Genomic DNA, 24,322 nt, shown 5'->3' on the forward strand with positions numbered 1-24,322 from the left:
TGATGAGGAAGACTCGCCAAAAAAAGATACACACTAGAGAGGAGAAACTCTTTTCTCTTTTTCTTCTTCTTCTCCTCCCGACACGAGTACACTTATATAAACTCCTACTATGCCGAGATGAACAGGAGATTCGAGTTCTCTCTTTTTATATTCAGACTTGAAAAAAGAAAAAATCGTCGCCCGAAATGCAAAACGGTAGTGCTGCATCTGTGCAACATTTTTTTTTTCTTCATCTCTCTTGGAATAATATCACGAAAAGCGGCCGGAGATCCTGCCTGACTATGCAAGAGGCTTTCGCTTTCTTTTCTTTTCTCCAGATAGAGTATAACAAAAGAATGAAAGAATATCAGCCTGCAACAAAAAAACGACGAACACACGCGTTCCTCGTCGCCCCGTTATAATAATAATATTGACGAACAAAAGAAACGTTAGACGGAAATAAATCGTGGAATAGATTGAGTTTGTTTTAATGGAAAAGAAAAAAAACAAACAACAACAACAAGACAACAACGAGAAAAAGGGGAAATGGAATTGCGCAACGAAATTTATTTAGAAATAAAACGGGAATGAAAGAGAGACAAACTCGTAGCGACGGTCGAGCAAAGAAGAGAGAGAAAGAGAGAGATAGCGTTCGTGCTTCCACTTCAAGACAAAATCACGAATCGTGGAAGAGAATAAATGATGTCTTTATTTTCCGGAGACATTTGTCTCTTTCCCTTTTCTCTTTTGGATTCGCCCATAGCCTTCGATTGACATTTACAAAATAAAAAAAAACAGCAATAAAAACCCCGTAAAACCCATAATGACGCAAATTCCAAAATTTTTCTTTTTGGGGGTCGTTCGCCGCACGTTGCCTTCATTTCAACACCGGGGAGAGAAAGGACAATTGAGTCGACGGAAGGCGAAAGATAAATATCGATGAAAAGGCCAGACCGCCATCGAGTAAGCCGCAAGCTCAGCCCAAATAGACACACACCATTACGCACAAAAACCCATGCACCTCTCTACCCACACAAACATTGATCAATGTCGAATGGAAACACTTTCAATCCCTCCCACACGGTTACGCAACACTCCCGACGACACACACACGTGCGGTGTACCCGTGTACCTTATCCCGGCATCCCCCCCCCCCCCCTTCACCTCCGTGCAATTTTGACATCAATCGACTTTCTTTTTCACTATTGAATGACGCCACTTTGTTCTTCAATTATGAGTTACCACGCCAAAACACGACACCAAACCCGGACCCGGAGTTCCTCTGCGTGAAACGTGTCTAAAATTTTGTTTTCGAGGTTTTGTTTTCGCCCCTATCGTTGAACCGCTGAAATGTGAAAAAAGACTTGACCAGAAACGATCGAATTCAAAGCTATTTTGGTGGGGTTGACTTTGGAAGCCGATGAAAGAAGACGAAAAAGAAGAAAGTAATGTTGATTTTGTTTGTTTGTTTCCTTTCGTAGAGTTGCGGGAGCGCGGGACACGCAGCACGACATCTTTAGTGTAACACAGTGGGCGAAATTGAGGTCGAATGCCACCAACGACGAAGACACACGGCCAGCAGCAAATAACGATGAGCTGAGCTGAGCTGAGTGTGTGTGTGTGTGTGTATAGTAAGAAATACCTTGGTCACGGTATAATAATAATAACAGCCACGGGAAAACCCGCCCACCGACACACACACACAAGGACCCGCTCCGATCTCTCCAATCCCGCGCGTTTTCACGTGACATCGAGGATTCCCATTTTATTTTGGTTTCGTGACTCGAAAGATAAAGAAAAAAAATAAAACTTGTACGAACGATTCTTGGTGACTGTAGAACATCTCTGGTATATGTATATATACTATTATTTCGTGCAAACTTCATAGACACGCGGCTCGGCAACGAATCAACGAAATCGAGAAAAAAAGAATAAGAGAATCGAGTGAGCCACACACGGGTCTTAATTGCAAGCAGTGGCGGCGAGGGGTCGCGGAGGAACTCTCGGTCGGCTTCAACCAGCGACTAATGGTTCCTTATTCATTTCCGCTCGGCAATTCAGTGTGTCGTCTATGCGCTGTGGGCTATATGGCCCCTACCACGTACGGAGGCGCGAGCTCTCCCTCCAGTTTACTTTTTATGCCACCACCACCCGCTGACGAAAATTTAACAGAACAAGCCAAAGAAAATAAGAAAAGAAAAATCGGAGAAAACGATCCAACACACAAAACAGACGCACAAAAGAATTTGTGAAGGTTTTGAAATCTCCACAGGGGGGAAAACCCTCCATCTTATGCCCTCATTCGCTGGATAATCATCATAATCAGTTGATTTTCTCCCCCACCTGCAACTTCCCCCTTATCCTGTCCTCTGTAAGTTTTAACGACATTACCTTATCTCTTTTCAAGAAGGGCTAGACGCAATAATAACAACTTCTAAGCAACTAACTAAAAAGAAAAGAACTTTTAATTGCAATTGCGCTCGGTGAATTTCATAATTCAAACTCTTTGTTTTAAATAGACGTCGAGTGCTGCTCACAGCACGCACCAGGAAGGACCTCCACAACTCACAAATGTCTTTGGGAACAAGACAAACCAACAGAAAATGAAATGATTTGAACTGTTAAAAAGAAAAAAAAAATCTGGGGGGCTGTGGCAAGTCAGTTGAAATCAGTGTAAGACACGCGAGAATTTTAAAAGATGGTGAAAGCAAACAAATTTTTGTAAAAACCAACAAAAAAAATCCAAAACAAAACAGGAGCTCTCTGCGACAGGTTGAAAGGAGGAAGTTGAGAGGGAAAAAAAAGGGGTCGTAAGTCGGTTGTAACGTGATTGCAATCAGAGTGGTAGTGAACTGCTTCACGGGTTACTTTATTTTGGCTCCTGAAATGCTGCAAAGAGGGATAGGCAGGGGTGGTGGTGGTGGTGGTGGTGGTGGTGGTGGTGGTGGTGGTGGTGGTGTGTTCGTACACGACAACAACAACGCACGCACGACGAGAAGCGAAAAAATAAATAAATAAAAAAAAAAGGGAAGAATGAAATGAAAATGACGGGATGAACAATTTCATAGGGGTCACTTCCTTCCTGTAATCACGTGGCCACTGAGTGCGCTATCTCTCCCCGAGTCTTTTTCCTTTCATTTCAGCGATGATTATCGACACGGGCCATCCAAATGGAACGTGCTGGGTAGTCTCAAAACGAACGGAAGGAAAATAAACAAGTAGACATTGCCGGACTGATCCAGAAACATGAAAAAGAAAAATTATTTTTTAAACAAAACATCTAGAGCAGATTTTTTTTTTCTGTATGTGTTCTATATGTCAAGATAGAAAAAAAGGAAGATGGATAAACAAAAAACTCTTTTGTTTCTGGGTTATATTGTTGTTGTTTTTACTCTCCATGTCGTACGTTGAAGAGCAGCACTGGCTGTCAACAAACAACATCCATCTGGCGCATCCGATCTATACACACACACACACTACACCACACATGGCAGTAGCTTAAGGCTAGGGATCAAATCATCACTCCTTGTATGTTGTATTATACTATATATCAAAATTTTTTTTTCCTTATTCGTTATAAGAAAAGAGAAGAGACGAAAGAGAGTCTAAGCTCTCTTCAAAGTGCGCGGACATTTACTGGGAGACAGCTGAGAGGAAGAAAAAAAGGGTATATACGAGATGAAATAAGAACAGAGAAACATAAAGAGCAATCTTCTCCTTCATGTGAACACAAGACATCCAGTGTATAAATACGTATCCTCTCTTCTTCATGAGTCTATCAGTTCGAATGCGACCAGTCCCACGACGTTTCCCAAGCAAAAAAGAAAAAAAAAACTCGCTAGGAATCCTGCCGATCCCTTACTCTTAGATATATGGGGGGACGACGAGCACTTTCAAGCCGCACTACATCATGAAACTTGACATTTCGTTCTCCTATTTGCCCCCCTCTACTTCTTCTTCTTTTTCGAACCATCAAGTTTGTGAGTGAATGGTAACAGCCCAAAAAGAGAAAAGAGATCAAAAGACTTTGTGGGGGGCTCCTAAAGACAAACCAGGGATATATAAGAAGAGGCTGTGTGAAACATCTCATCTTCCTCGCTGATGCCTTCCTTCGTTGTCGGCGAACTGCTATCTACACATAGCCATAGATGAAGAGTAGTGGCAAACACATGGTCAACATAACCGGGATGGAATCACTCCCCCTACCACCCCACTTTTTCGCCCTTCATCCACAGCATCCATCCGGAGACATGTGGTGCCATTTCCAGCTAGTCAAAAAGGAGAAAATGCCTTGCGGTTTTTCTTTCTTTTTCTTTTCTCTTTGTTTTTAAAAGGACATTTTTAATTAACTGGGCAAGGTTACAATCAAAGCATGGTCTCCTTTTTGGTATTCTTCTTGGTCTTTTTTTTTTTTTTTTTTAACTACGGGCTCCGGATGTGTGTGCAAGTTGATGGAAAGGAGACGACATGCATACGAGTCATGACCGCCAGCGGCGGCGGTGGCGGCGGCTCAGCCTGCGCCCGTCATATAAGTGTCGGAAGTGCGGCTGGGCTTCCGACGCACAAGCCAAGCAACCAAAGACACACAAAAGACGGCGAATGAAGAAGGAACTAATAGCGCTGCTGCTGGAATTCAAGATTCCAAAAGCTAAACGAAAAAATAGAATTAAACTTGGCCGCCCTTGAGATGGGGTAGGAGGCCAGTGCCTATTAAGACTTGTGTGATAGAAAATGTTTGCACGCCAGCAGTGGCACACGACGACGACGACAAAAAAGTAGAAGTTCTTTTTCTTTTCTCTTCTTTCATTAGTGGCGATAGGAACCGGAAATATCACGTGCCTTTAGACTTTCTTTGTTTTTTCTTCCTAAATTCTTTTTTTTGTGTTAATTCCTTTTTTTCGTGAGCGGATTTCATCAGCAGTTGGTTGGTAATCGTTATAATATTCCTCCCTCATCGGTCAACAAAAGAAAAAAAAAATGACGACGACATCACACAGACAAACAGACAGACAAGAGAAAAGATGACGGATGAAAAAAACCGAAAAACCTCCTGGCCACTAATGAAGGAATTGGCGATGAAGAAGGAGAAAACGGGAGACAACCGGAAGACAGAGAAAGGAAGGCAGATAACAAATGAAGAAGATGTTTGATATAAGAGGCAATAACAAAAGCCCTTCAAATAACTAACGTGGAGCTAATTGATGGGCATCACGCACGTCCTCACACAGCTGAGCTACTGAAAGATAACGAATAACTCGTTTGGCTTTTTCTTCTTATTTTCATGAAACGGCAATTTGTTAGGGAAAACTCTTGAGCGCAATTTGACGCGGAAATATTTTTCTGCGCATGAAATGAAAAGGAGACGAAAGAATTTAGTCAATTTTGGTCGGTCCGGTTGGTCGCAGTGAGTCGATCCGTGATCAAGAGAATGTGCCAATTAGACGCTCGCCGAATGAAAACGACGTGAACGTTGTCGACATGACTAGAAATAAGAAAATCGAACGAAAAAGAAATACTCGACTGGAGAAAACAACTTTTCCACTGCACAATTCTCCAACCGAATAAAAAAGAGAAAAAGAAGTGCCCGTTTTTTTCTTTCTGCTACGCTCTGCGACTCCTCCGGGATAGACTCGTTTGCCCTTTCTCTTTTTTTTCTTTCACCTTATTTATAACCTATAGGGAAGAAGAAGGTCTTCAAGCGTCCCTACTACTAGACCCGGTCTCAGCTTCTCCCTCTTTCCTCCCCTATTTTTTTAACGAAGAAAAAAAAAGGCAATGGACTTCTTTTCATCATCATGATGAAATCGTAATAGCAGCAGGCTCATTTGAATGTCAAAGTAGATATGGGGTGACAGGGAAATAAAAAGAGGCAGAGGAAATTAACACGCAAACTCCCTGGGCTCGTTAATTCCCCCTAGGCCGCAGCCACTGAATGACACGTCTGGGTGATCGTTCTGTTAACGATTTCCATGTGAAATTCGGGAAAAAAAGAAAAGTCTTCCGTCATCTTCTACGCGTTATTTGATTCCGAAGATTAAAGTAGCCAACCAACCAGCCAGTCAAAAAACGCAACGGTGGCAATGCGATACACCAAAAACAGACTCGTGTTTCGGTTTCAGAACAACATGTAAAAACAAATCAATAAACAAACAAGTCAAAGAGTTGAACGTTGCCATCGACCTCCATCGTTCGGTAGCCGAAACACCCGAGCGTGAAAATAAATCCAAAGCATCAAAGAAGAAGAAGAAGAAGACAACAACTTTCATCGAGATGTTCCAGATTTCGACGACAGAACTGGGACCACCCCTTCACCGATCGACGCCGAGCCCAATCCACCGCGCGATGCCTATACGTTTTAATTTATTTTGTTTGGATTCGAGACATTCGCTTACCTTTTCTTGCCACACGCAGGGCGAGAGAGAGACTCATCAATACACAAACACAACAGATACTCTCTCATCCGAGAAGATATGAAATCCAAACAGAGTTGGAGGAGAGAAGAACCTATACCATGGCTCTAAAATTGAATGTGTTTGTTGTGTGTGTGTTTGGGATTTTTTCTTTTTTTTTCTTTTCCGTCCGCATCATCTTGGCGATCGATAATGCCATCAGAATTTCACTGGGCGTCGCTCTGAGCTCAACTCTGCTGCAGGATCGCAAAGAATGGAACTCATTTCGACTATCGATTGAAAAATAAAATAACCTTCCAGGCGAAGATAATTACCTTAGGAGCTTAACATTTTTTTTTCGTTTGCCATGGTGGAATGGGAGGGAGGGTGGGGGGGGGGGATTGGGGCTGGTCCAAAACCCAGTCACTACAACACGCCCACGCCACCCGCTGTTCAATAGATGATATACACCGCATAAGGCACATATGTGTCTGTCTATGTGTACAGAATAATAATTCTTAAGTATAGAGTCATCCTTGATTGTGGTCTATTCAACCTTGGATGACGAAACTAGCTCATCTAGGCGTGGCATTGGTGTAAAGAGAGAAACATCAGTTTTAATGAAAACCGGCTCTAACACACACACACACACACAAGTGAATAACCAGCACAAAAGCAAAATCCACCCACCCACCGAGACACGGACAAACAATCACGATACAATCACGGCCACACCACGGCCGCCACCTCCGGAGGAAAGAGGTGTGCGCTTAGTAGTAATCAACCGCAAGTTGAATTTACAAAATAAAGAAAAAGAAAAATGTGACTTTTGATAAAAAGAAAAAGTCGTGGGTAGGTGTAAAAAACTCGTTCAGGAAATGCCAGTCGCTAGAAAAAATAATGGATAATCATAACTCACCATGATAGGAGGCAAACAATGGAAAACTGGGTTGATTCTCGTCGTGTCGTTTTCGTCACTTTTCCAATGGCGGTCAATTGCTGTGACGCGGCTGTCCGAAGGGGAAGAAAAATTCCTCGCTCAGGATTCACTCTGTCGACGAAGAAGGAAAGAATTTCCATAATTAGATTTGGGCCGAGATGTGAGAAAAAAGTGACGACTTGAATCCTCTTTCATATAGTGTAGAGATACCACTGAATTTGATTCACGAGAGAGAATGTGGAGAGAGACGACACACACACAACTCAAGCAAACAGCATGGCAACACGGACGACGTACGCGGAGAGAGCCTTTTCTCTACCGGCTCCTTTGGGTGTATAAACAGCCAAGGAATTTTCTCATCCGGACGCCACGCGTTTCAAATAGTTTCGACTGTACAACAAGGGGAAAAAAAACAGGGAGGGCGAATAAGTTTAACCTTGATCGTACCAAGAGAATACTATTACACAAGACGAGACCGAAATAAACAAAACAGGAAGAGAGAGAGAAAGAAAAAAAAAAGGGAATAATCTGTCCTTCTCTCTCCCAAAAGTTCAATTTTCTCTTATTCTATTTACTTTATATATACGTATTTCGGTATGGGTAATGTTCCAACAACACAACTGTTTCCACCACTAAATCGTCAAAAACTTCCACACCCAGCCCCCTTATTCTAAATGGTAGAAGAAAGAGGGGGGTTTGGAATAGAAAAAAAGCCGGGGCTCGTTCAAACGATTTTAAAATGCCCCCGTGTTGTGTAATGCCGCACAGCTTTTGCCTACTGGCAATATAACTTACACGCTCGTGCGGCGCTTACCGGCTTCTCGCTATCTAAAGCCTCTTCTCTTTTTTTCTTCTTCTTCTTCTTCTTTCCCTCTCGTTTTTAGCTGAGCATTGAAAGTTGTTTTCAAACGGGTCATTAAAATCCGCACTCAGCCGGAGGTAGTAAACGCGCAGTAACAGCAGCAGCAGCAGCAGCCAGACCAACCAGGACCCAGAAGGCCGGGGCGTGAACGGCTGTGTGCAAGTAGAGGAAGGGGGGGATGTATAGCGTCTAGCAGCTCCTCCTCGACTGCACTGTGCAGTACAGAGTCTATAACTTTTTTGGGTGTAAAATACTTTTAGTTGGTTTTTTAAGATGTAGCGATAATACACGAAGAAGAAGAAGAAGAAGAAGCGCAGGACAGTTGTCGCTCGTGATGGAGTGCGACATCGGGCAACATCGAACAAGAAGAAGAAGAAGAATGGCAGCGTGAGGGCGACGGCTGTGCTGGAGCAAAGTCAAATAAAAGACAAGACAACAACATACTGTCAGCAAGTTATATAGCACGTCTATAGCTATATAAGCAGGCAGGCAGGCTGGCTGGCCACCCCCTTTGCAGCGGGGGGAAACCGTCGTCACCGTTGCGGAATCAAAGCAAACAACAAGAAAAGGCAAAGGGGGGCAAAGTTAAAACACAAGAGCCGACAACTAACAGCCCAAGAAGAAGAAACGAATGTTAAAAGAAGGAAAGAAAACAACAACAAAAAAAAAGAAAGGGTGTTTTTGGTGTGGGGGGTAAAAATTGTGTGTACGCTTCTTCGACGCCGGGAAATTGTTACACAACACGCAAAAAAAAGCCGGAGGGATCAGTCGGCGCGTCCGGGACACGCTTGTTTTTAACACCTGGGCTGTGTATTTTTTTTCCCTTCTTTTCTGGTGGTCTACTAGGGCCTGTGTGTGTATAGTATTAGTGTACCCCTATACCAGTCCTAGTTTTCTTTCTTTTTCGCCGCTTTTCAGAGTCTTCTTTTTTATTTCTTAACTTTTTTTTCGACGTTTCAGACCCAACTTTGATTCGTTCTTTTTTAATATATACACAAGAAAAAAGAAAAAGAAAAAAACACACATCAACTAGTCGTTCAATTTTCTCCCGCCGCTTGTTCGGGTCAAGGCAGACAGAGGGAGATGGGAATATTTAAAATGAAGAGAAAAGAAGAGGAAACACGAATGAAAATACATCAAAAGGAACGAGGAGAGAAACTAGAAAGACGGCTTCTTTTTCACCGACAAAGGCATCAAAAGAGATGTCGTCCATGTCCAATATTACGTCCTAAAAAGAGGGAAAGAAATATATAACAGGGAAAAAGAAACAACCACAAAAGAAGAGAAAAGTTGCCGTTTGGTGATATCTCTGACTAAATGAAGAGGAACAAATTTCCCTAAAGGGGGGGGAGAAAAAAACAACACGGCCAACACCAAAAAAGGTGAACACAAGACAAAAACAAGCATGAGAAGAATTCCCCAGAAAATAAAAAATAGAAATATTCCAATTTTTACAAAAATGCTGAGCGACTAGATCCCGGAACGGAAAATTAAGAAAACATCGGCTATTCTTATTTCACTTAAACCGTGAATCCGCATCGTGCCGGCCCCTTTTTTTCCCGAAAAAAGTGAGAAAGACAACAAAACACTCTTGTCATAACAAAAGCTCGGCTAAAAACGCCGTTACTAGTCAAAATAAGGGGAAATCCATCTGCAGCGATGAAAATAACAAAATAAAATAAACTCATCCGATCTAAAATACCAATCATGCGGGAAACGATTCAAACAGTCAAATCGTCATCATTTGTGTCGCAACCAACAACTTCCCCCCTCCACCTTTGCCTTTTCTTCCACGTTTGTTGCTGACGTGGAAACAACTTCCTGTCATCGTTTCACGGTCCAGTTTATCCGTTCAATCGTTGCCCGATTCCACAAACTTCCAAGGCCTCGGGATTGATTCACTTTTCCCCCGACGACGAAACGTTGGAGAAACCTTCAAAACCAATTCCGGTCTTCGCCCGTCAATAATCGTCGTCCTCGACGGGACGACCAGCCGACATTAAAGTCGTACGACTTTTTAAAAAGTTTCCGCACTCCGTTAAATGCAGAGAGGGGGAAAAAAAGAAGAAGAAGGAAGAATATTCGGAAAGTGAAGTGACAACGGTCAGTTTTGATTTTTTTTTTCATCTGACGTCGTTTGCAAGTTTTTTGAAGTTTTATTCAAAGCTTTTACCCTCTTTCTCGTCTTTGATGGAGTGGAGTCGAAAACCCTTGTCGAAACTTTAAATTACGTACGTGCAAGTGTTACACGCTGTAATACACATCCTCGGAGAAAATATTCAAAGAAAAGTTACGAAGAGAAGTCAGGCGAAAAGAGGAAATAAAAAGTTAATTTAAAAGGCAAAAAAAAAAAAATTGATAAAAAGTTATGACGCAAGATGCGAGATCATGTATCAGCGCAAAGATGGTAGGACTGGAAAATGATATCCCCGTCTCTACTGTTTGCTATTCACGTTCGAGAGTTTTGAGACGGACCGCTGAATTTCTATTTGATTTGCTTACAACAAAAGAAAAGTGGGGAAGAACAGAAAAGAAAAGAACTGCTATTAGGAGTCTGTCTTTTTTCATCTAAAGCAAACAAAGCTGCCATATCTATTGGAATGAGAGAAGGAGGGATCCAAGCTGACGCCTTACAGTGAATTTCCGGCCCCCACACTCTCTTTCTCTCTCTCTCTCGTAGACGCTGTGTCGTTTACAGTAGATCGAAAAGATTCATCTCTCTTTTCCTTTATAGCCGCTTGTTTATTTTCTTCTTTGCCAACTGACCATAACCGACACTCGTTTCGGACCCAGACGTCGCCTATATATTAGACATAAAAATACAAGCGTTATTTTTACGGAAAATAATCTGCGGCGACCAAGTGGCGTTGCGCCACGTTCTGACCATCAACATTGATGGGCGATAGCGTAACGTACGGTCCTCTCATGCAGAGGCCTCGCAGTAATGAGCAAACTGCTGGCTCTGTCACTTTCAATTACGGCTACCAGCGCAAACTATTCGTCTCTTTCTTTTTTCCTTTTTTTTTCTTCTTCTTCTTTTTGTAAAAGAAGACGGGAAAAAAACGGGAGTGAGATTGAGAGAATAAAACAAGCAGATGGAAGGCTGAAAGTGAGAGCTTTTCTGGTTACTGATGCAAAGTCAACAAAGCAAATTGGCCTCGACGAGGCACATTACAGGGGGCTCCGGGTCATCAAAGATTGTACATGTATATATATATGTGAGTGCTGGTCTGATGTGTGTGTGTGTGTGTGTACAATACTGAGCTGTTTTGGTGGGGCGAGCGTGTGCCGTGCCGTGAGAAAGACGGACCGCATTTTCCCACCAGAAATACACACCACCAGAACGACTACAACCAAGACGACGACGACTCTACTACTACATCGATATTAGTAGTAGAAGAAGGAGAGCGGGAGTCGGGCGCGAGCCGGTCGTTGCGGTGGCGTGACGTCGCCGTTCACGGGCACGTGCTTTAACGGGATTCTTGTTTGCCGTGATGGGCTTGTGCCTGCTCTTTTCTCGTTTATTCCCACTAACCATTTTCCCACAGTTGCGCCGGGGCAAATGGACGTGGGGAAAAACACAAAAAGGGAAGTTAACTGTCGGAGTCAAGCATTGCCTTGTTTTGATGTAATTACAAACGGCTATAGCAAACGGCGCTCCCTCGTAACCCAGGTTATATCCAGCACCTCTCCCGACAACTTTTCTTCTCTCTGACCCCCGGTTGGAACACCACCAAACCCAAATGGCCGCCCACCACCGCCACCACCGCCGCCGGGAAAGTTAAGACTAAGCCCTGGGGCAGCAATAATCTTCCATTCATCAATTAAGCATATCGCTGTCACAGCTCCTCGGCATCGGAATGAAAAGACGTAGGGCCTCTAAAGCAGGGGAATGAGGAATCGTCAGATTCACTGTCAGAAACAAAAGCTATGTGGGGTATAAAACATCGCCACCTTTCCCCGGATCATAAATCAACTGCTCCGCGGGAAAAGGGCACAAACGCTCCCGAGATTTGTTTATCGTCGTCGTCGTTATAGTTTCATAGGTTCCCTGTTTCGTTGCCGTTGCCGGTATAGTTCTGTACCGCCTATACTTTGTCTTTTCATTAGGCTGTTAATCTTTTTGATTCTTCTACTTTCAGGTGCGATACGATGCGCTTCGTTTCTTTTTGTCTTGACCGAGTCTTGTTGTTGTCTCACTCGCATTGGAAATCGGTTTACATTTTACAAGGCGAGACGTGCAAATACGAGACGACGACGACGACTACTCTGATTGGCAAACCTTGTTTCATTTGGTAGTCCGACACTCGGTAACACGGCGGCAATTCGAGTCGGAGCGACAATCGGCCGAGACTTGGGAGGATCAATGTCATGAATACGCTACCGTCCAAAGTGGATCAGTCTAGTGGGAGGGCGGAGTGATGATAATCGGCTATTAGACCGACCGTTATTCATGACATCATCTCACCAATCATAATTAATAATCTTTTTTTAATTTCTTCGACCGGGTTCTCATTTCACCTTACCAACACACTTTTATCGACTTTTCTTCTTCCAATTAGATTTCCCCTTGGCAAACAAACGGAGTTTTGCAACTCGGACCGAAAAGTGGTGGGTTAACTTTGGTTAACTAACCGGGCAATCGGAGAACTACAGGCGATAAGAGTGTGTTGTTGTGGCTTAAAAAAAAAAATAAAGATTTCACCATCATTCGGAACGAAATACGCCTTCTCAAATTCTTTTGTTGCTACTCCTTTTACACTTAAAGCTGTTGGTGCAAGAGCCCCTCGCACCAAACAGGAGAATAAAAATCTGGTGATTGGAACCGCAAGGACGTCACCTTTTTTATTTTGGGGGGCACAATTACACAACAACACAGTAAAAAAGAAATGAAAAAGAAAAGAAAAAAAAGACCTTGGGATTAAGTAACTGCAAAGCGTGCATCTTCTTTCCTGCCCTGAAATTCGAGTGAGCCCCCAACTCTTTGCGTACATTTGAGATTTTTTTTTTCAGTTCTGCAAACAGACAATTCCTCTCTTTGCAGAGCAGTTTATTGAGTACAGTCCTTATTCCCCAAATCCTCGAGTAAAGCTTTAAGACTTTTTGAGCAGTAGAGTGTTGCTTTATCCCACTTACTATCCCCTCCCAAAACTTAAGTCGATGAGTCTACCGCAAACAGTTTATCCCACTCAAACGGCAAGGCGCCAGACTGGCGGAAGAAGAAAAATTAAACCAAATAAAAGAAGAAAAATAAAAGGAAAAAGTCGAGTAAAAATAGAAGCAACTTTTACTCGCGGATATAATGGCGGATTCTCGTCATCTGCTGCTGTTGACGGGCTTTAATCTCGGGGCTTGATTCTTCTATTTTCTGGTAGTAGTATGACTAGTTCGTCCGACCGTTACTACCCTTTTACGACAGGACGGAGGAAACGGGGGGAGCTAAACTAGCTTGGGCCTCGGTATACTATATATACGAGCCATGCGCTCCTCATAGTCCAACAGTTCCGAGAGAGGGGGTCGTGATGACGATAACGACTGCGGGAAACGAGCGATTCGCCAGTCATTAAAAACCAACATGCCGTGACGACGCCCATCTCCACCACCACCAAAGTTCCGATCGTTTCCTGCCAGCTCTCCTATTCCGTGTATATATTTTTTGCGGAATTCTTTTTGACGACCAACCAAGTTGTTCCGAGCACATCATCATACGGCACACACACACACACACACACATCCACACGGATGGTCTGCCAATGAAGGGCAATAAAAAGCAACCACCGCCAACACCACCACCGCTGCCGCCGTCGTCTACATAAGCGCAGTTATTATCAAATAAAGGCGAATTGAGAGTCAACGGCGGACCAAGAGGATGGCCAACTAAATAACACGAGCGGCGGCTTGAGCTGTTTATTAAATCAGGAAAAAAAACGACCTAGGTTAAAAAGAAGAGCATCGCAAGCAGTGAGGCAGACAGACACAACACACACAACACACAGAGTCTGGTATGATATCTATTATTAGCCGTTTGACTTATTAGTTCAATAGCTGGCGCAGCGGCACAAGTATGGAAGCGCGCGCGTCTTGTGACATGTAGTTTTAATGAAGCTTCCGCCCGGCTGTGCGTGAAAGCACTTACACATGACGACATTACCATGGCAATAATGTATCTCCCACTCAGTCTCTCTCTCTCTCCTCTCTCCAGCTTGCTTTTCTCTCTCTGTCTCTCTCTCTCTGTGATCTATCTCTGCCCTTATCTACGTACACACTATGTATGTATGCCTAACGCCAATGTGTCACATCGGGATCTCATCCCCAAACATGTGACAGCTCTTCGACCACTGTCGGGAGTCATAATGAGAATCTGGGACTTGTAATTCGTCGAGCGTTGAAATTGCCTGGTGGCACGGGCTTGTGGTGATCTATTCAACGATACGCAGATCTATCCAAGCGTCGGGTGCAGGGGGGCGCACACACAGTCCCGTGCGTCCCAATGGCCCCCAAAAGCGCCAGAGACTTTTTTTGGGGAGAGCTCACGCTTCAATTTCACAGCTCACCGAGCATTATGTGCCGGGACTGATACCAAACCAGCCGTACCATCTATACATAAATGATTCACATCCAAAGTAGAAAGTGAGGCTCAGTGTTGTTTGTCCCACATAGAGAGGACGAGGACAAAAATAAAAAACAAGTTAGTTTCTTTTATTGACGACCGGGGGGCTGTCGCCGCTGCTGCCCTTTTTTTTAGTATTCTGTATACAAAACAAACAAAACCCAAAAAGCCGCGTGCCCTGCCCAGTTACATCCGGATGTACACTACGTGATTCGGGAATCACGTGCTGCTGCTGCTGTGTGCCACACATCATGTCAACGTGCCCTTTGCTGGACCAGTAGCCACTGCAATAAACACAACGTCCGACATAGTCGGAAATCAGACAAGAGATTGAAAGAAAGATGAAGGTGAAAAGAACCCGAGAGTGTAAAAATGAAGGGGGGAAAAATCTCTGAATAGGGCATGGGAATCCAAGGATGAGTAGACCAACGAGCTTTCATCGAGAGACGGCACCAGCCTCGAAAAAAAAGTTTGTGAACACGAATTGACGGCTGTCTTACACGTGTGTTACCTTATACACGACAGGGAACATCATTTTCTTTTCCTTACTCAACAGACTTGGGTTGCTCCAACTCGAAAGCAGTGGTGCGCAAGTTTAGGTCGTAACGTAATATGTCAGAGAGTAAGGGGATGTGTGTGTGTGTGTGTATAAGGTGGGGATGATGAACGAGAGAGAGAGAGAGTAGGAGACGGACGGCAGGGATATAACTTTGCGCTCTCGGGATCTATTCACACGGGAGCCGTTCTTCTTCTTTCTTAACTGGCAAGTCTAAGGGCTTTAGACATTGCTAATTGGTCCAGGATAGAGATAGAGAAACAGGAGGCAAATGATACGGGAATCTCGCTTCCGCCGACGCCCTACTCCACCACCCTCGTGATCTATCCAAAAGCGAATGGGAGCCGAGCGTCAAACGGAGATAGAATACACCGTCAAGAATGCCTTAGTAAGGTAGGTCCCGGGAAGATGTTTCAAAAATCGTCTCCCACTCTCGTTTTAGTATGTAAAATTCCGTCGTCTTCTCTTCCGGAATAGTCTCGTAAGGGCGAAAAGAGACAAAATGCCTCGAATTCCTCCGTTCCTTTTTTTTCCACAAACGAAAGGCTTAAAGCAATTCCGAGTTTCTTGGAAGCTCGTTACAATATCCGGGTCGTTTTTAGCTAGACGAGCAGACTGCATCCATATGCATACCTATCTCTTACCTTACCTCCTCTCAGGGCGCGGCAATATTTATCTAGAGCTCCGTGGAACCTTATACATGATTCCTAACGTCTCAGAGCAACCTCTAGAATAAGGAAGATGAAGCAGGAACAGATGGGGAAAAAGAAACAAGTGCGCTGTGCCTTGCCAGTTCGATACGTACAGCGTTTGAACTCGGCAATCCCGCGTGACTCGGCAACCGTGCGCACAGCCACAAGCCCCGTCACGCTGGCTTATCAGCGGGAAAACAGTCCCTCCTCCCACACACGTACCCCTGGGGAACTGACTCTTGAGGAACGATTCTTGCTTACTTTCTCCATTTATTTCTCAAAGACAATGTCTAGTTTCTATTTAATCATGGAACTGGCTCTCTTTTTTTCTTCTTCTCTTCCCGCTGGCCAATTTTGGGAAGAATCGACAAGTAAAGTGGAAGAGATTTGTAACCGCAATGCCATTCGCCGCAAGCTAAGCTATATTTTTTTTGTGTGTGTGTGTTTCTCCCGTGTTTTACTGTTCTTCTTGGAAACGTTTGTCTTCCCGTGACTTCCGAAACGACCAGGGAGAAGAAAAAAACCCAAAACGCAAAAGCCCTAATATAATGTCGTTATTTATCCAGCCCCGGAGAAAGATTCGGGGGCTAGATCATCTCGTTTTCAGAGAAGAGATGATGTATATCATTCTCATATTAAAAAAGAAGATGAAAAGAGAGCGTTCAGAGAAAAAAGAGTTAACAGACTATAGAAAACGAACCAAGGTCCGTAACAACCAGAATAACCAGGAATTTGCTAGTCATTAACTATGACATTACCAGTTTTTTTTTTCAAGAAATTGTTGAGTAGAAACCAAAACCGTCAATCCGACCAAGTTACAAGTTTTCAGTCACTCATTCCATTTTTCATCCTGTCCTATGGCTCTACTTTCTCAAGGAATCTCTTCGAATGAAACAAGACCCATCAAGACATGATGACGTGGGTCACGAAATCCTATCAAGATTTAATCACGGAACCAAAGGAGGCGGTGTCTAGTTGTCTCTCCTTTATTTCTATTTCATCGTAACAAGTCACTTTCATGAAAACGGCTCCTTTATTTGATTAAATATTTTTAAAAAAGGGGTCACGGTCATGACAGATGATTTCGTTTTTTTTTTTTTCTCTAAGAGGGAGGATAGCATTTGTCGGTTAATGCTTTATACTTACGACCTTATACATTTTGATTGACAGAAATTCGAGAAGAATAGACGCGAGTTGTGTGCTTGTTGGTTTTTTTTTGCCAATTTCGTCCAAATAGTTTTGTATAACAACAATTGACACAGAGCTCAACTTCAACCATCTAGCCCCATTAATAACAGGTTTCGGTTTATTTTAGCTCTTTTCTTTCGTTCGTTTTTCTCGAGGGGGTCCTATAGCTCTGATCGCCCTCCCCTCACGCACTGCCTCCTTACCACTTGCCAGGTATTTATCTCCATTTCCGGGAGACGAACGACCGGGAAAGAAAAGAAGGAAAATAACACGAGGGAAGATAAATATAAATAAGTATCTAACTGCTGTACAAAAATGAGAGCCAGAGAAGGGGAAGCTTCGCTTGTTCCCTCGAGGCGATGCAACGTTCCAAGCTTATGGGCAGTCCTACGCAACATCACCGGGAGCTTGACTGGGTCTTAACGCAAAAGAGAAAAAAAAAATAAAAAAAAAAATAAAGAAATGCAAACAACCAAAAAGACTGCGCGATCGAACGATGCTTGAAAAATATAAAAATAGAGGGATTTAAAAAAAAAGAGAAAAAGATTTCCAGGATTCGAGCTCCACTTTTATCTAGTGTCCTGTCAGTCTCTAGCATGTCAGCTTGACGTCTACAGAACGAAGCCCCCGTTAGACTACTCCTCAAATATCCACTGAGACAATTTCTCTTTGGAATCGAAGAGAGGAGCAACAAAAAAGGGGCAACAAAAGAAAAACCCAAGAGGCAGCTAGGGCCCTTGATGGACGGACAAGACTTCTATTTTCCTCAGTTAATGATCGGTCCCGTCCTCACGCTCGTCCTCCCTCCAGACGGTAACGTGCGATCGCATTTCCAAGTCAACAGAGAGCCACGAGGTCGTCACGAAAGCATTGATAAAAATAGCAGATAAAAAGAACCAACAACAACATCACAATGAAAACAACAAGTAACAGTATCTCTCTTATGATGCATTAAATTATTGCGAGCCAACTTGGGGGCAACAGACCCAAGAATAACAAAAAAAAGTTTTTTTTTTTTTCCCCTTATCAAATCGCTTTGTGCATGCTGAACAAGAATGAGCCCAAATATGGTTCATACCCCAGCGTGCAACAGTTTCTTGCTTCGTGGCCAAATTAATGAGCGGGAAGAAGTTGACACGATCAATTTTCACGGGTATTCTTTTTTCTTCTTCCTCTTCTTCTTCTCTTCGAAATTCAAAAATCCAGTCGGATAGGAGTTGGATGACCGTCTTTGTACTTCCAACTAGACACGGCGTAGTAAGTCAACGAAAAAGATTCACTGCCAACTGACTGACTGACTAAGAGCGTAAGAAGCCCGTCCTGGCAGTTGCACGTCCTAACACGAAGACAGAGACTAACGTCGAAGACACACAACAGGCCACGACCGGTGCTGATGAGATACTGTGACGGAGGCGTAAGCGGGTCGAACGCACGACGCCGACTAGAATGAAAGAAACGAAAAAGAACGAAGCGAAAGTCAACCTCCTCCTCTTTCTGGTTTCGTTCTCCGACTTCCTTTCCGTCCCCCCCGTCTTTTGCGTTCATCTGTTATACCGGCGTGATGCCGACGCCTCCGAACTCGCAGCACACAGCCACTCGCCCGCGCTCATTTGGTAGGCTTCCCTCGTGTAAGTCACACGCGTCCGAGCCAATATACGAGAGAGGGGTAGAATACAACAACAACAACAACAACTAAAAAAAAAAATTTTCTAAGAAGAAGAATGGAGAAAGGGGCGTCCGCCATCTATCCAGGCGGTACTGGGCATCAGGTGATTGATACTGGACTCGACTAGTGACTATCACGTGACATTTAAAAAGAGCCAGGAGGACCTTTTTTTTTTTCTTTCCTCCTCTCCATCCACACACTCCTCAACAGCCACCAAAAGAAGAGGATAACCCAGACGTGCACAGTCTGAAATTCCATCCAATTCCGATCGGAGCCGCCTCTCCTCCGACTGTGTGTAACGCATAGCACCACCAAAAGAAACTAACATAAAGAAGAAGAAGAAAAAAATAAAAAAAAGACGAGAATCAAAGGTCTCATGGACGACAATAGTATCACTATGGTGACACCATTCAAATGAAAAAAGTTGGGAGGAAAGAAGAAGAAGAAAAAAAAAAGAACCGTTGGCATTTTATTCGGGTGAATTCACTTGGATAAAGTCGAAAAACAGAAAAAAAATAGAGATAGGTTGTATGTAACGCATCACAGCCATCACGTATAAGGACGGAGGTGGGGGGAACCGAATAATAGAAAAAAACACGGAAAGATATCCTGTAAATAAACACGTTCACTGTTTGCCATTTTTTTTTTTCGTTTCGTTCAACATTTAAATTCCGCCAGAAACTCATTGGCCTGTTAAGGCCTATTACAAAACAACCCAGAGGAGAGACTTGTTAATCATGGGAATCTCAATTGGAAACCAAATAACTGGAGCCACCACCCCTTCAAAAAAATAAAAAATAAATTTAAAGCCAAACTCAAACTACTTTCGGTACCAGGCACACAAGTTTTCCATTTCATTAGTTTTTAAAATGATTTTGGGGATGAAAAGAACAGCGAAGGGGGGGGGGGGGGGGAAAGAATCACTACCACCATCTTGGGTCTCCCTATACTGTTCTCATTTCCGAATTCCCAGTTTACAGCCAGTCCTAAGGACCTCCTCCTGCCAGCCACTGCAATCTGAATTTCTCCGGTCGAATGTGCCAGGAATTTTCCGCATCTCCCCTCACTCGAGATTGAGACGAGAGACGTTCATTTCGCCGCATCATTAAGGACTGAACGAGGGTGGAAACTTGAATTTCTCCTTCTACTCTTACGATATTTGTGTAAACTCACGCAGGGGTTAAAAAACTATGGGGAGAAAGTAGTTGGTAGTCGGAGAAATGACAGACCGTCACCCGAGCACAACACATGCACATGTTTAAACGGGATTGTGCAAGGGGGGTATAAACAGCCGTATAGACTATGGAACCGCGGGATAGCCGTCATCGCCTCTCCCGGAAAGGCGGTAACCCTCGTTAGAACGTACCCAGTTAGCGAGAGGCATTTTTATGTTGTTTGTGCCCTATATCTTACGCCTTCTCGGTGCAATTCACAGAATCTTAGTCCCCACTTTTCTTCCCCATCCGCAATCTCCGAAAACTTTCCAGCCAGCGTCCTAGTTCTTCTTCTTATTTTTCTTTTTCTTTCCCCCTCCATGCTGATGATGCTCTTTTGCACCGGCACCGATTCTAAACATAGTCACACAAGGGCATATACACTTATGTGTATTCTTCTATCTACGTCATCCCTCCTCTTTTTCCCTCTTGTTTTATGTAACCTCTCCTCCTCTGGTTTTCTTGGCCCCCTCAGCGTCTGGTTGGGCCTCACGAAAAATCCTCAAAAGTTGGTCACGGACATTTTTGACGCGTTTTTCCCCTCACTGTCTTCTAGCTCTCTTATTTTTATTTTTTTGCATTCTACAAAATTCCTGTACTGTTCCTATTTTCCCTGGGCCCAAGCGTTACAGAAAAACCACAGATGGTTGTTGTTTCCAGTTACGGGGAATGTACTCATTACGGGTGAAAAAAGATGGAGAAAAAAGAGGGACAGTTGAGCCAGTCTAGACACCGCAGAATCTCTTGAACGCTCCTCGAATCATCGATCTTTGTTAGTGGGGGGTGGATCGGGAGGTGCGTATAGCAGAACCCATGCAGAATGCTTGTCTCAAGACGTAATTAATTAAGAAACCAGTAAAGCGATATCTCTCTTCTCTTTTCCCGTAGCCATTATTGAGTTGGGAAAATGCATAATCGGTCGCCGATAAACGAAACAAAGAACGAAGAGAATAGAATATCAAAATGATGAAGAAACTGGAGGAGAGGTGAAGAGTATCCAATGGATGCGCCTCACCGCCACAGGATCTTTTAATATCGATGAATAAAAATCTATTGCGGAGGGAGTTTTTCTTGGCTTTTTTTTTTTTCTTTTAAATTCTCCCCTGCGAGATAAAAGGGGGGTTCCTTTGGTATTTGCGTTTTTTCCCTTTGAAACAAGAAACGGCCGGTCCCGCTTTGACAGCTATCGCGTTCCCCCGATTTTATTTTTGTTCCAAAGGGGCCCGGAGTTTTTCTTTCTATTGTGCGGCGGCATCCGACGATTTCGATCTGGCACCACGTTTTGTCTTTCTAGCGTCGCGTGTTGTCGCTAGATCGGCTCGTCCGTGGTGTTTGTTGTTCCATGTCAGGCCCTGTCACACACGACGGCGAGAAGTTTTGATTTTCGTGATGCCTTGTTTGTTCCCCCCCCCTTTCTTCCACCCAATCCACCCTCTGATATCCCGCCTACACATACCGGCACGACCGACATCGCGCAAGTGAGAATCCTCCACAAAATGAGAAAGGGCCCAACCGTTTCCGCCGGCACCGGAATGTCAACGACTCGAACGAGTTGAAGGGAACCCGAGAAAAAAAGGATCAGCCCCCAAAATATCCGAAATGCGAGGGATATTTTTGGTGCATACACGCAAAACGGGACGGAGCTACGTATAGTATATAGCTCGAGAGAAAAAAGACTTGCCGTCGTTGTTGTTGTCTTGTTTATTTTTTTGTTTTGGGGGTTTTTATTATCTCGGAAGTCTCCGTCGACAGCGCACAGGAAAGAAGAGAAATGAAAACGTCAAGCAGATGAAGTAATGCGCAAGGGCCATGAAAAGAATGTCAGTCGCCCCCAACTTCCGACTCCGGTATACTGTCCGGGAGCGTTCGTCGTCCGTTAGTCGTACCACGGCGGACCGCCGTAGACTACTAAATCGTACAGGAACAACCAAATTGGAAAAATTTCCCCAGACAGACAGACAGACAGACAAGGCTAGACGACAAGTCTACGTACGAGACGTCAACGTAGCCGATCCCGCCGTACCTTCTATTCATTAAGAATGCATAGAGTTACGTGGAGGCCGTCGAGACTGAATGGATTTCCAAGAAAAAGAAAAGAAGAGAAAACGTAACAGAATTGGTGTTTGTAGCGAGAACTGTCAATCGGAAAACAAGAGATTTCATTTCACTTGCCAAAAGAAGGAAGATCTACTAACAACACAGAATGTCACTTGTCTTTCAACTTAATTTCCCCCGTCTCTTCCAGCAAACCGCAATCTGTGTATTACGGTACTGGTGCTTGTTGTTGTCGTTTCCATCATCTAGCACCTCCTAAGTATCGTGACCCCCCTCAGAGTTTGGTAGAATTCCGGTCAGGGGTTCTGTCCTCTTTCTTTTTTTCTTTCCTCTCTCTGCGATGCCCGTCGTTCGGTCACCCAAACGGGACTACCTACTAATATAGGAGGTATACTGTACGCCACCACTACCACCCAGAGGGGCATATCTGATGTGTTTGTTTTTTCCTTTTTTGTTCTCCCCTTTATAACAACAACTTCCTGCGACTAGGTTGCCCTCGTTTCATCGCCGTTAAACCAGTTTTCAGCGATCAAGTCACGTCAAAGAGTCATTGGCAGTCATCGAAGCGACTTTCGTCAGCGGTCGTTGTCACGCACACGCCACCTGCGCCATATCAAGTCGCTATATCTCTTCATTTGCATTTTTTTAATTCACCTCAAATACCGCATTAAACCGATTATGATAATAGCCGCGATGCGCTGCATTTGTACACGACATTCAACTCAAGCCCATCAAGTGCTCAAACGTTGGTTTTGATTTCTTTTTAAATGCAATTTTGATTTTTGGAAAATTTTATCATTTTCCTGGGCTGGACAGACGAAGAGAAAGATTCTGTTCAGACCCAGTTACATGAACAGAAGAATAACATGAAAAGTATCGATTTCCCCATCAATACTTATACGGCTACACACACACCTATTGATTGATTGAAATAAAGAAGAATACCACAGTCCACTCAAATCAGGTAAAAGAAGCCTTTGGATTTTGATTTGTCCCCGACGCCCCCTTTATTTCACCGATACTACAAGAGACTACCTAGAGTGTAAAAGCTACAGAAAGACACACAACTAACCAAATAAAAGTTAAGAGGAGAAACAAAAAAATGGAGAATCGACGACAGCACGACACCGGCGGGAGTAGACGTGAAAATCCACTTGATCCACCCACTCTTCTCTCTCCCTGCCCTTCAAGTTTCAGTTATCGGACACTTTGAGACAGAAACCCGAGAGAGGGAATCACTTTGATCCAAGCCCTCTACTCCCCTATGAAGCCTCCAGGCAAAGACACATTTCCTTCCACGAACCTTTAGTCTTCCCTTAGCTAGACCTCTCTAACGATTAAATCGGCAACTCCTACTTCTCTACCACAGTCATCTTCTCTCACTTCTCTTTAACTTCTCCACCGGAAATGAGCGTTCGGCGAATAATGGCTAAGGATAATGCAGTGGAGAAGAAAACATATATGATTGAAAATTGGGCCACTGACTTTGGCTTATTAGTTTCCCTCTCAAATAACCTTCTCTTAACAGTTAACTGCAAATTGAGGCAAACTTTCATTTCCGCTCAACTTTGGATTTTTTTTTTTAAGAAATTCCTACGCACAGAAAGGGGAAATCAAAATAGCCGGTGGAAGTTGAGAGCGCTCCAGGTGCACGGTGACAACCCATCAAATGAAATCAAATGAAATCAAAAGAAATCGCAAGCAGCGACAGCGACAAAACACAAGAGTTTTCATAATTGGGAGCCAGCGGGCGCTTGCTGGTTTGCCAGTGGGGTCGGCAACTCGCGTCAGCTCCGGGATTATTCACGGGTTGCCCAAACTTTGTCCTCGCCATCGTGTAATCAACGGCAAACGAGCTGAGCGCGACAGGAAAAGGGATGGAATGGCAAATGGAATGAGCTCGCCCAGAGTCACGCCAAATAGAACCCGAAATAAGCCAAAATGTTGCACCGCCCACTCAGCACTAACACGTTACACTATGGCTGTGCGGTGCCAGCCAACGAGAGGAAAGAAAGATCGTGATCAATGCCGTCCCTTTTTAGCTGACATCTAGTGCACAGCAAACCTCCCTTTTTATTTTCGCCGTGTCATCCTTGTTCAGCGAACTTTGCGATTAAAAGAAATCGGGAAATCACAAAGAATGATACCATCTATCTATCTATCTATCTGTC

The 24,322-nt window shown here is 43.8% G+C and overlaps 1 protein-coding gene across 3 annotated transcripts in view; it reads right to left on the reverse strand.

Moving 5' to 3' along the window:
* Nucleotides 1-24,322, reverse strand: part of LOC124314592 (irregular chiasm C-roughest protein-like) — a 71,013-nt gene that overhangs the window by 21,962 nt on the left and 24,729 nt on the right. Inside the window, exons 1-2 of one of the 3 annotated variants that reach the window (XM_046779792.1) lie at nucleotides 18,295-18,627; nucleotides 7,288-7,419 (exon numbers count right to left, since the gene is read on the reverse strand). In XM_046779792.1, the coding sequence (XP_046635748.1) occupies nucleotides 7,288-7,290 (3 nt within the window). In that variant the 5' untranslated portion in view covers nucleotides 7,291-7,419; nucleotides 18,295-18,627. Of the gene's footprint in view, nucleotides 1-7,287; nucleotides 7,420-7,518; nucleotides 7,639-18,294; nucleotides 18,628-24,322 lie in introns of those variants that run through there. The other 2 variants (XM_046779793.1, XM_046779791.1) reach the window with 2 other exon arrangements.

The sequence above is a fragment of the Daphnia pulicaria genome, chromosome 10 (genome assembly GCF_021234035.1).
Source record: "Daphnia pulicaria isolate SC F1-1A chromosome 10, SC_F0-13Bv2, whole genome shotgun sequence".
Lineage (NCBI taxonomy): Eukaryota > Metazoa > Arthropoda > Branchiopoda > Diplostraca > Daphniidae > Daphnia > Daphnia pulicaria.